This window comes from Cicer arietinum, chromosome 6, assembly GCF_000331145.2.
Source record: "Cicer arietinum cultivar CDC Frontier isolate Library 1 chromosome 6, Cicar.CDCFrontier_v2.0, whole genome shotgun sequence".
Lineage (NCBI taxonomy): Eukaryota > Viridiplantae > Streptophyta > Magnoliopsida > Fabales > Fabaceae > Cicer > Cicer arietinum.
In genome coordinates, this window is record NC_021165.2 from 68,034,279 (window position 1) to 68,048,148 (window position 13,870).

The following is a 13,870-nucleotide window of genomic DNA, read 5'->3' on the forward strand; positions in this document are numbered from 1 at the left end:
TACGTGACAGTCGAGGTAAACGTGTGTTGCGTGGTAGCTCCCGACATTTGGAGTGCTACCTCCAAGTCACTTAGGAATTCCCCACCCGAATACCTCCAAGGTCTAACAATCTTGCCTTAAGGCTCGACAGCAGACCGCCACGATCAGGCTCATTCAGTTGTACTTCCCCGGGATCACTAGGCTTGTCAGGCCCTACCTATATGATGACAAAATAATCTCCACTTCACAAATACACAATATTTATTTTCTCCCCTCGTTGGTATATGATACTCCATTAAAACCGTCATCTCAAACACAAATTGAAATCGCCATTATTTCATCAACTAGGAGGTTAATTCAATATTCTCATCATAATATCACTATCATTAATCATATTTCATCACAATTTTATACAATCACTATCATTAATCAAACATCATCATTATCATTACATAAACTTATCACAGATTTATATCATAAATCACACATCATCATCAAATAAACTTACATTATACAATGTATTCACATAAACTCATTTAATCAAACATATGCACTAAATTCATTTGATATCAAATATCACAATAACATCAAATATCACAATAATTTTAAATGTCACAATAATATCAAATATCACAATAATGTTAAATATCACAATAATATAAAATATCACACATTTAACGAAATTAAATCAATCAACACCTTATAAATATTTCTATTTCACATTTTAATCTCACAATTTTCTTATTTGCAGATTAATTAATTTATCACTCAAAGGGCTACTGCCGTACGTAGCGAGTCCCGGATGAATCGTTGGAAAATATGGTTTTCCCGTTCATCTCACAATATATTATACTCATTAATTCAAACGCTCTTTCACCCCTTACCTTATTTCGACGCTTTCACACACGAATACGATTCCACGAGCAAACAGCCTTTGTTAATTGACTCTTTGTCCATCAATCGATCTAACTCGACAGTTTATGGGTAAACGTTAAAAATAGTTTATGAGAAGATACTCTAAAAACTAAATTCAAAATTCGGTCAAGGAAACTTACCATAAATCAGAAAACAAATCATTGGATAAAATAGAAATTTTTCACACGGTTGTTTTGGCGTTGGTTTCACTCAAATTGGACTTACGGTGAAGGAGAACAAAGAAGCCGGGTATTCTAGAGAGAAATTTGGATGGTTAAAAAATTTGAGGAAGTATGTTTATTTGACTATCTAAATGAATAAAACGACATACTGAAATTTGGACAAGAACGGAGAAACTTTTCTGGAACAATTATCGATCATCGATGTCAAACTATAGATTGTTGTTGTGTTTCTCTTTGGTTATACGGCCGCCGTCCAACTCCCTTCCTTTTTTGATTGTTTTATTTTATTAACAATTAGGATTCACAAATGGGTCATACCCATTGGTCTCCTTTTAGGTTTTACTAGTTTTTTTTTTTTAAAACACACTTTCATTAATAAATCATTATTAATATTTCAAAACTAATAATTTATAAATAAAAATAATTAATCTTTTAAAATACATTAATAACCAAAACTCTCATATTCAAAATAATCCCTATAATAATACTTATTTTTCCAAATACTCAAATTAAAATATTACCATCATTAGAGAATAGTCGAAATTATAAAATAAATAAATATAACATCAACACTTTAAATTAATTACTAAATCTTAATAAATATATATAAAATCACAATGTCATAATAAGTATATAAAAATAAATAAAATCAAACACAATACAACTACTATCTCAAGATAATTATTTATAAAAAAAATAACTAAAAATAAAAAATAGTTATAAATAATTAAAATATAACTACGTGCATACTTAGTATCAGTCAAACGCACATAAAAGTATTACATTAATTGGGTACACGTATATACACGTAAAATCGTATAATTTTTTTTAATAAATATATATATTACACTAAAATACTATTATTTTTAAAAAATAGATCAAAGAGTAAAATATAATATTTATTATTTATATCGCTCATGTAATCTAATACTTATAAAACTAGCACATCATATAAATCACCTATATAACGAAAAATTAATCACAAAGTTTATTAACATATATTTTATAATAATTTTAACATCAAATTAATTATTTAAAATCCTATTTAATTAATAAAATAGTTTATCATAAAATTTAGGGTGTTACAAAAACTGCTAATGCTAATTTATCATGAAGCATAAAAAAGGTTATGCTTATATTTATATTTTAGAATTCAATAACAATTATTTACTATGCATGCATTATGTATTAGATGATAAGCAAAATAATTCAATGATGAAGACTACGTAAGATGAAAATTCTCATACCTATTGGAAATATACGTTGAACGTTGGGTTCGCGGGAGTGGGTGATGAGTGAGGAAGTCATTGAGGACAAACGAGATGAAGGTTTTTTGATTGGTGGTAATTTTTATTAGAGAACTGAGAGGAATGTGAGGGAAATGAGAGAAATCGTAATATAAACGAGACCAATCGCAAGTTTATCGCCGTTGGCAAGGCTGCCGCCATTAGTTAGGGCGAAAGAGACGAAAAGGAGTGTGTGAGGGTGAGAGGGAATAAAAATGTGTGAGTGAAGGTGAGGGGAAAATATAAAGTGAGAGTGAGGGAAAATAATAGAGTTAGAGTATGTGATAATATTTTCACGGAAAAAAAATTTAATTTCACTAATAAAAAAATATAGTGTCAGTCCCATAGACAATAATAAATTGAATAAAATATTAATATTTAAAGTAGCATTCAACATCCGGCGCTAATTATTAATGAAAAAAAATAAATAAAAATGGTTTATTGATTTAGCGTTCGTTGGGCCGACGCTAGTAACCTCAGTGTCAGAGGCCAAGAAAGAACATGAGTTTGTTGAAAATTTTGGTAAAAAATGAGATTTGAAACAAACCTAGAGTAAAAAATGAGAAATTTCTCTCCTATTTTTAAGGGTTACTAGGTATATGCTTTAAATATAGACATTGAAATAAAAAAACTCATTTAATCTTTTTCTGAATTTGATTCAAATTAGTGCAAAAAATACTTTTTGGAGAACAATCCATAAATTTCAAAAAAAAAAAAAAACTTATAGTTAAAAGTCTTAATCGTAGTTTTTGTCTTTCTAGTATTACCAATTCATGGAATTTGTCCTTTTATTTTAAAAGCTACAGTTTTGATCTCTCTCTTAAATTTTTGAAATAAAAAATGACAACTTTACATATTTTAATGATGTCACATACAACTATATGATATAGAACCATATAGATGCATTAATTATTCATATGTCATTAACTAAATTAAAAATATGAAATTTTTTTGAAGTTGAAAGTTAAATTTTATGGCGTTTTATTTTAATTTTATCGGTGTTAATCATTCTACATCATTGTATAATATGTCACATTATTAAAAGCATCACACATCATCATTTTTTAGTTAAAAAAATCAGAGGGAGAGATCAAAACTGTCGACTTTTAAAATAAGGAGATCAATTTCATAAATTATTAAAAATAGAGTGACTAAAAATACAGTTAAATCTAATTAAAAAATGAAGCTTTAATATCTCCATTTTCACCAAAATTACCAAAAACTCCATTTTCTCTTGAGCAATTTATGGATTTGAAACAGAGTAACTCGTGAAAAAGAATGACTTAAAAGAATACTAACGAAGTTGAACGAAAAATAATAAAAGATTAATGTTGTGACTAAAATGACTAACTTGTTATAAAAAATAATTAAATACTAATTTATTATAAATAAATAACTTAAAGGACTGTAAGATACTATTTTTTGTCCCGAGTTCATATAGAACTATAAGATACTTTTAACTATTATTGAAAACTTATTAAATATATTACATTAATTATTATTGAAAATTTAAATAACTTTTGCAATGTCAAAACAATATTATTGGAGCATACAAGAGTGGAGTTAGTTACGGCATGTTTGGAAAGAGAAAACGAGAAGTGACAAAGAAATAAAAAATAAAAAAAGTGTGAAAAGAGAAAAATAAATGAGAAATTGGGTGAATTTAGGTTATGTTTGGTAAAATTAAGTTATAAGCTAGTTGATAGTTGGAAAGTTGGTTGAAAAGCTAACTGATAATTTACGACTTATAATTGAAAAGTTAATTAATTGAAATTAAAGTATTTAGTAAATTTAACTTTTAATAATATAAAATGACATAAAAATACATAATTATTTAATTTAAAATAACAAAAAATGTGACATTTTTATATCTCTCTCAAGTATTGTTTTACTTTAATTTTTTATTTTTTTATCAATCTTTTTACTTTACTTTACTTTTTTTCTTACATCATTTTTTTATTGACATACAAACATAAATTTGAATAGTTTTTTAAAAGTTTAGCAAGTTCTATATGTATAAATAGTAATAGTAAAAACAATGCAATTTATTTACTGTTTACTATTTGACATAAAAAATAAATTTAACTTAATCAATTTTTCTTTTGTAAGATAAAAAAATAATAATAAATATGAAAATGCACATCTTAATAATTTTTTTTTTAAGATGAATAACATGATTTTTTTTGAGTTATTTTGACAAGGAATTAAAGAAATTGAGTAATCTGTTCACCGAGAAGAATATATACGCGAAGATGTGAACTAGTGGGTGAGAAAGTTGTCAATGAGGTAGTTTTTTGTATTACATAAGAATAAAATAATAAAGTTATAAATTGAAGAAAATGCAAAAAGCTATAAGCTATAAATTCAAACACTAGAAATAATATATCAGAATGATGAGAAAATCTTGTTTACCAAACATATCTCTTTTAATCCAACAAGTTTATAAACTAGTTTATCGGCGTTATAAAACAATATCTCAGTATATTATTTGGTATAAGAGAAAATAAAAAAATAAAGAAAAAGGAAATGTTTATTATTGAAAATACGATAATGCCCCTACAAAAACTTACCATCAATTTTATTTTAAAATTTAATAACTAGATTTGTATTTTAGTAAATTAATTAAATATTTAATATAGTTAATTTGTATTTACAATTTCATTTAATTTTAAATTGATTTAGATAATTTTATTACTTGTTCGTGCTTCTTAAAGGCAAGGTAAGTAGGATTAAGACGAGGATAACAAGAGACATACACTTTTTATTTTATTTTATTTTATGAATCAAAATCATTTTTTGTTGAATCTTATTCTCGTGCGCGTGTATAGATGCAACACAAGGAAGACATGTACTTACACATATAAACTTATCTTAAGTTGGGTGGAGAAAATTCATTTTGATTTAATACGAGTGTAAATTTTCTCTGAAATTAAAATTTAGAAACGAGACGAATTTGAGGGTGTCGATATTCATTCTACACTTGCACCTAAATTCGTTTTGCTAATAATATTATTATCAATTGTAAATTATATATATATATATATATATAAGTATATATTCAATATATTTAATTTTTTAAAAATATTAAAAATAAAAATTTTATCTTTATAAAAAATACAATTTTTAATATTTTTAATTTTATTAATGTATAATATTAATATTTTTATTATATTAATTATAATTATTATGAATTTAAAATTATTAATAATTATAATATTTTAATTTTATTAATGTATAATATAATATTTTTATTATATTATTTTTTATATATAAATGAGTATGAATGTAGACCGAAAAATTCAAACTCTATCACACACAAATATAAAGACTTAAATTTTATACTCGATAAAAAACATACATAGATGTAAGTTTTCTTCAACCGGTCAATTCTAAGGGTATAGACAAAATATGCTAGTAAGCTTGTTGTTTGTCACAATTTAATTGCTTAAATATAGCCTAACGTTTAAGTTTATTTTTTTATTTATTAATTAAAAGAAGTTAAAAAAGAATTACAAAGAAAACTTGAAAAATAGAATTATCTAAATAACATTTGACAGTTCTTTCTCTTACTGTTGTCTCTCGTTGATAAATCACTTTTATCTCTAATTGATAAATCACTTTTACTAAACATAGTGTTAGAGTAAGTCCCATGCGAGGTTAAGAAGTTAGAATAAAAATAATTAATTAAAGAGCAAAAGTTATAAATAAGTGTTTTATTATACAATTTATTATCTTTTATTAATATAAAAATCATTTAAATGTATCTTTAGTTTCATATCATTAGAAATTTAAAATTCTGATTTTTTTATTTTATTTTAAAATCTATAATTTTTTATTCTCTTATTTTTAAAAAAAATTAAAATTTTGTCATTTTGGAGTGGTAACTGGTAGGGACCGCAACTGATGATCTGTATATACTCATGATTTCCACGTTTTCCAATGTTCACGTGAATAGTAAATTGTAATCTAAATTAGATTGATTATTCGTGGTTTACTTGGTCATCATCAAACATCTTATCATTGCCCTTAAAAATTTTCCACTATTCAAACTATTCAAAGTAAACAAAAGACTAACAACGGTTGATAATCAAACTATTCAAACTAAACAAAAAGACTAACAACGATTTGAAAAGACATAACTCTTAATTATAAAATTATTATTATTTATGTATTTATTATAATTAAATTCTTATAAAATTTACAAATATTGATCTTTCGAAAATAAATATTATAGTGATCCAATGATATTAATAAATATTAAAATATAAAAAAAAATAATAAATTAAACTAAACATTAATATAATAAATAAATAATATATTTATATAAATGCGGGTGTAAAGCGGAATAAATACTATAATATCCGTATTTATACTAGTTTAATTTTGCGGGTAATTATTTGTCTCTGTGTCATATCCATTATGCGATTTTTACCTTACTCGTTGTGAGTTTTTTGCAGATTTTTAATAAATCTGAATTTAATTGTCATCTTTAAATAAATATTGTATTAAATTTTTTATAGAAATCACTTCAATATTTGCTATAACATTAAAAGACAGAATTACCAAAATGAGTATGAGTGTGAACTTATATCACCTCCCCATTTTTTGTCTGGGTTCCAATTAGAATTAGAAAGAAAAAAGAAAAACACGTACTTGCAACTTATTAAAGTTGAATTTCTCCTTCACGAGTTAAGATATTTACCGTGAGGAGCAGCTAAATTTAATGTCTAATTTAACTTTAATTTAAAAAAAACTTATGAAAATTTAGAATTCTATATTTCTATTTAAAATTTAGCTCATAATATGATTTGCGACAAAATACCCGGCTGGTAGGTACTTTTTTCTCCGAAAGTATCTCTGTAAATAATTTTTATTTAAATAATTAATATTTAGATATATTTCATTGTTGCTGTATTATTTATTTTATATTAACAAATTAATTTTGATCAAATACAAATTCAATCAATAATTTTAATATTGCTATCGTTATAGCTTCAAAAATATAAGTATTTTAGACACTTCAATTTTATATTTATAAATTTTGCCATATTGTAAATATTTTAACATTTTATGTTATTAACTTTAGTATTGTAAATTTATTTATGTATTTTGACGAACATATATTTCCTTATAAATAGATCTAAATGGAGAGTGAACTTTCCACCCAATAGCTGCCATAGTTTGTCTACCACAAACTTCATTCCACAATTCCTATTATAATCTTAATTTATCCCTCTACTCTTTCAAAACAAAAGAAGATTTACATAGAATACATAAAGCTGGAAATATGCTTATGCAACAAATTAATGTATCAAATATAAGGCCAAATTGTCTCATATTGCATAAGCCATGCCTCCAAGGAACTGGCCATATAATTAATAGCCATCCATGTTTTGAATTCCCATACCAAAAGAAACAGAGGAGGTATAGGAATAGGAATGGATGTAGTATAAAAACAGTGACAGAGGCAAAGAATGAAGTAATAGAAATAGAAAAGAATTCAACAAAAGTAAAAGCCACAGTAAGTGTTATTCCAACGGTTGTAGGAATATTATCAGAACTGGGTATTGAAAGAGGATTAGATGACATAAAGGATTTGATTGGTCAATCGATTTTCTTGGAGCTTCTTAGCGCTCAACTAGATCCCGGTATATATTATCAACTTTCACCAAATACTCTCTATTTCGATTATTTGTGGATTTTATTTAATCTAGCTTTTTTTTCTTTCACCATATATTTTCTTCTTACAAAATTATTTTAACAAATTAACATATATTTTTGAATAAATTTCTTTAAATATATTTATAATATTATAAGAAATTATTTTTATTTTTTATTTTTTTTTATATGGTCAAAGTTGATAGTTAACTGAATATTAATATGTTTTTTTTTCATTCACTTGAGTTTGAACTCGAATTCTTTAATCTATTAATATTTAGTTCAAATTAATTAAACAATCTACTTATCTGTTGTTATTTTTATTTTTGAATTGATAGTATTTAAAAAAAAATTATATTTAATTTATTTCAATTTAAAAAATTTAAATTTTTTAAATTTTTATAGATAAATTTTTTATAATATTCTTTAATATGTTTGAAAAGAATCAATAAAGAATTTAAAAGTGAAATGATAATTTATTAACATACTTAAAATAAAGAGACAATGGTGAGAGAGAAAACGAGCTATAGGAAAGATAGATAATTCAAAGTTTGAAAAAATCTGCTCTCTGGTTTGTATGTATTATGAAGACAAAATAATAATAATTTATGTTAAATTTAATTGACTTTAACCATCATTTAGAAGTTCAAATGTTTTGCTTAGCATGTAAAATACAAGTTATTAATTACGACAATTTTATGGTACTCTTTGAAAAAAAAAATGTATCAATTTTTTTTATTTTTTAATCAATAAGTATGTAGTTTTTTTTCCCTTTCTATATCAACATCTATATTATATATTGAATTTACTAAATTAGTTACATATATATTTATCTTTTTAATTTCATCTCCTTAAATTTAATAAATTACTTTATTTATTTATTTTTATTTTTATTAAAATAATTATTAATTCATAAGTTCAGACTTCTTGTTATTTCTCTCGCGAAATGCTCCATCACTAAAGGAAGTTGTTCTCTTCCACCATCTTGAGAAGATCCCTCCTCTATTTCATTTTCAATATACTCGTGTTTGCGTCGATGTCCTCTTGGTGCCGTCGGCCACACACAGTTATCGTCGTCGTGCCATCGCTTCTAGATTTATCTCTGATTCTTAATGCACTAACAACCTATGTAGACGACGTAGAATGAAGAAGAGAGACAATGAAACTTAATTGAGGAAGACTCTAAAAATTGGGTTGAAGACAATGAATAACGACGGAGAGACGGTGCATAATTTTGTTATTTTTTATATATAATTTAATAAATAAATATTAATTATTTTAAAAAAGAATAAAAATATAAAACTTAAAAATTTGACTTTGTTAAATATAAAAAGATATTAAAATTAGTTTTTTACTCATAGATGATGTATAATTAAACTATTAGTGATTTAATTTGATTTTATCTTACCATATTAATTTTCAATTATACTCCTCTTATTAATTAATTGTAATTGGTTTCCTTGATTTACTTAAAAAAGAGACAGCATTAGAGAAGGTAAGCATCAAAGGGTATGTTCACTTGACGCATCGATCAATAGAAGAGATTAAGTATGAGGGTGAATTTGAAGTACCAGGAAGTTTTGGAGAGATCGGTGCTATTCTTGTGGAAAATGAGCATCACAGAGAGATGTTTATGAGAGGAATTGTTGTTGATGGGTTTCTGACTGGTCCTGTTAATTTTACTTGCGAATCATGGGTTCATTCCAAGTACGACAACCCTGATAAGAGAGTGTTTTTCTCCAACAAGGTAAAATAATCCCAATTTGTGTTGAATTATTACATGAAGCCATAGATTAGTATGAATATTTAGGGTTTTGTGTTGTTGAACAGTCATATTTACCATCTGAAACACCAGAAGGATTGAAAAGGTTGAGAGAAGAGGAATTGATAATTTTACGAGGCAATGGAGAAGGAGAACGCAAGAAATTTGAAAGGATATACGATTACGATGTGTATAATGACCTTGGAAATCCAGACACCGATCCCGAACTCAAACGACACGTTCTCGGTGGCACTCAACATCCATACCCTAGACGTTGTAGAACCGGAAGACCTCGCTGTCAAACAGGTTTCAAAATGCATCAAAGTTAATTATTATTTTATTAATTTTATAGACCGACTAATTAATTTTATTTAATTTGATTTTATTGTAACGTAAACAGATCCGTTGTCAGAGAAAAGAAGTAACAGTGTGTATGTTCCTAGGGATGAATGCTTCTCAGAAGTAAAACAAGTAACATTTTCTACAAATACTTTACACTCTGGTTTACACGCGCTCTTACCGGCTCTCAGAACAGCTATCATTGATACAAACCTTGGATTCCCTCTTTTCTCATCTATAGATGACCTTTTCAATCAAGGATTTAATTTGCCTCCTTCAAAGGACAAAGGGTTTCTTAATCTTAGGACAGTGTTGCCTAGGTTGGTCAAATGTGTGCAAGATACTAGGAATGACTTTCTCCGTTTTGAGACTCCAGCCACAATGGACAGTGAGATTCACATATTTTATTTACTAAATAATTAACGTCTCTACTAATTCTGCTTGGATCCTCTATCGTTACGGTATATGGTGCTGCAAAAATGCGAATCATTGAATCTAGCAATTTTTATATTTGCAGAACCATATACTACTATTGTAGAGGATCCAAATTTTTATATATTTAGTTTTTTTTGGAAGGAACTTATAATTAGATACAGTGATACTACAAAATTCTTTTTAGTCATTAATTTCATTGCTTATGATCAAATTGTATTTGAGTTTACTGATAAATAAACGGGTGTGTATGATTTGAATATGGCAGAGGACAGGTTCTTTTGGTTTAGGGATGAAGAATTTGGAAGGCAGACTATAGCAGGTCTTAATCCTTGTTGCATCCAATTGGTCACGGTAAATTCAACTATGTTATTGTCAAAATTTCTACATTGAAGGCAATAGAAAAGATGATAATTGCAAAATTAGTTTTTTATAAAAAAATGTGATGTAGGAATGGCCATTGAAAAGCAAGCTTGACCCTAATATTTATGGTCCTGCGGAATCAGCTATAACCACTGAAATAATTGAACGAGAAATCAGTGGATTCACTACCGTTGAAAAGGTATTTGATTTAAGGGTCCTAAATTACTACTCATATTTTCTTATATGTGAATGCTAAATATTAGTGAATTGATGTTGATATATAGTGTAAAAAAATGTTGTATATACAAATACAAAATCTACAAACAAACGAAAATGAAAAAGAAGTCGTCCCACCATTGATTATTACTTTTAACTCATTCCCTTTCTTATTAAAAATAATTAGTATTCCTTCGGTTCTATATATCTTTATAATCCATTCTAACAAAAATATCGTTTTCTAATATCAATGAAGTATTAATTTTATTTTCATTATATTCTTAAATATTTATTACTCTCTTCTTTTATAATTCTTTTAATTTATTTTCCATACTTATGCTTCCAATAGAGTAATTTTGTAAAATAAGTTATAATTTTTGTAAAATCCACACAATTAAGTATAGAAAAATATTTGGTGTGCATCACAAAAATGTACACACCTTGAGAGATAAAGAAATAAAAAAACTATAAATAAATATGATAAATTAATGATGTGATAGGAAGAGAGAGATAAAGAGATAATATGATGTGTTAAATTGTTGTATAAAAATTTAAAATGTATTTGTATGATTGTTAAGTATATTATCTATTATTTTGAGTATTATTTATTAAAGTAACTTATATAATGGGGTAATTAATTACATGAGTTTAATGCAACAACATTATTTAATTAATTGATGAAAAGTAAGATATTTTTAAATTAACTTTTTCTTTGAGATTAAGTAATTAAATATATTTAAGAGTAAATTTGGATTACAACAAATAAATACATTGTTGACTTGGAGTAACAATTGTACATTAATTTTATGTGTGTTATTTTGCAAAATAAACAATACAGGCCATAAAAGAGAAGAAGTTGTTCATCCTAGACTACCATGATTTCTTTTTGCCATTAGTAGAGGAAGTTAGAAAACTTGAAGGAACAACATTGTATGGATCAAGGACATTGTTCTTCCTGACCCATGATGGCACATTGAGACCACTAGCTATTGAGCTAACTCGACCACCAATGGATGGAAAACCACAATGGAGACAAGTCTTCACACCTTCTTGGCACTCTACTGCTGTTTGGCTTTGGAGGCTTGCCAAAGCTCATGTCCTTGCTCATGACTCTAGCTACCACCAACTTGTTAGTCACTGGTGAGTAAAAAAAAGCTTACAACTCCAAACCCCTTAAATTTGTTTTTTATTAAGCCTTTAATATTAAGTCCTCTATCAAAATAATTTTTTTAAATATTTGTCTCATTATTTCACAGGGGATTTATAGGCCTCAATATTTTGTTAATTTTGAGATTTTTAAAATTACTAAAAAAGGAATTCGAAAAAAAATTGTAAATCATTTTTTATTGAAAAAAAATTTTATAAAAAAAAAGGAAATTTTTATAGCAAAAAAAAAAAAAAATCAGTTAAAATCTCGAAAAAAAAAAATCGATTCTTTTTAAAAAAAAGTAGGCCTAGGCCCACAAGAGGCTTTGTTTTTTGGGTCTTTTAAATTATAAATTTTTTTGGCCCCTACAGCATGTGAATCGGGACCAATAATTAGGAACTTGTCAAATCGAAAGCTTACGGGTAAAATAAAATAATCAACATATATTAATTTCTTCACATAACTTTTTTTTAGTTAATCTGATAATGTTGATTTGTGAATGAATACTACTACTACACACATGTACAATCATTAATTTTCAATTTTCTTCAGGTTGAGAACACATTGCTGCACAGAACCATACATCATAGCAACAAACAGACAACTAAGTGCAATGCATCCAATCTACAGATTATTACTTCCACATTTTCGTTACACAATGGAAATTAATGTATTAGCACGTGAAGCACTAATAAATGCAGATGGAATAATAGAAAGTAGTTTCACTCCAAAGAAACTTTCCATCTTAGTAAGTTCAATGGCTTATGACCAACATTGGCAATTCGACTTACAAGCCCTTCCAAATGACTTAATCCATAGAGGAATGGCAGAGAAAGACCCAAATGCCCCTCATGGCTTAAAATTAGCAATAGAAGACTACCCTTATGCAAATGATGGTCTTCTTCTTTGGGATGCTATAAAAAGTTGGGTGACTGATTATGTCAAACACTACTACAAAGAATCATCATTTGTTGTTGAAAAAGATGAAGAATTACAAGCATGGTGGGAAGAGATTAAAAATGTTGGTCATGGTGACAAAAAGGATGAAACTTGGTGGCCAAATTTGAAAACAAATGAAGACCTTATTGAAATTTTGACAACAATTGTTTGGATAACATCAGGCCATCATGCAGCAGTGAACTTTGGTCAATACAATTATGCTGGATATTTTCCTAATAGACCAGCCATTGCAAGAAACAACATGCCAACAGAGGACCCTTTGGATCAAGAATGGGAACTTTTCTTGGAGAAACCAGAAGTCACACTTTTGAATTGTTTCCCTTCACAAATTCAAGCTACAACAGTTATGACTGTGTTAGATATTTTGTCTAGTCATTCACCTGATGAGGAGTATCTTGGTCAAACAATTGAGCCAGCTTGGGAAGAGGATCCCATGGTTAAAGCTGCTTTTTTGAAGTTTAAAGGGAAGTTGCTGGAGCTTGAAGGGGTCATTGATGAAAGAAATGCTGACAGCACAAGGAATAATAGAAATGGTGCTGGGATTTTGCCTTATGAGCTTTTGAAACCAACTTCTGAGCCTGGTGTCACAGGAAAAGGTGTTCCATATAGCATCTCTATTTGATACACTCTT

The 13,870-nt window shown here is 26.9% G+C and overlaps 1 protein-coding gene across 2 annotated transcripts in view; it reads left to right on the forward strand.

Annotated features, from left to right (window-relative positions):
• The first annotated feature begins 7,511 nt into the window (after positions 1–7,511).
• Positions 7,512–13,870, forward strand: part of LOC101499921 (linoleate 13S-lipoxygenase 2-1, chloroplastic-like) — a 6,538-nt gene continuing 179 nt past the window's right edge. The window contains exons 1-8 of one of the 2 annotated variants that reach the window (XM_073370029.1): positions 7,512–8,010; positions 9,505–9,767; positions 9,851–10,088; positions 10,183–10,509; positions 10,822–10,907; positions 11,005–11,115; positions 11,971–12,272; positions 12,832–13,870. The exon at positions 12,832–13,870 is cut by the window's right edge and continues 179 nt beyond it. In XM_073370029.1, the coding sequence (XP_073226130.1) occupies positions 7,650–8,010; positions 9,505–9,767; positions 9,851–10,088; positions 10,183–10,509; positions 10,822–10,907; positions 11,005–11,115; positions 11,971–12,272; positions 12,832–13,861 (2,718 nt within the window). In that variant the 5' untranslated portion in view covers positions 7,512–7,649 and the 3' untranslated portion in view covers positions 13,862–13,870. Of the gene's footprint in view, positions 8,011–9,498; positions 9,768–9,850; positions 10,089–10,182; positions 10,510–10,821; positions 10,908–11,004; positions 11,116–11,970; positions 12,273–12,831 lie in introns of both variants that reach the window. The other variant, XM_073370028.1, reaches the window with a different exon arrangement.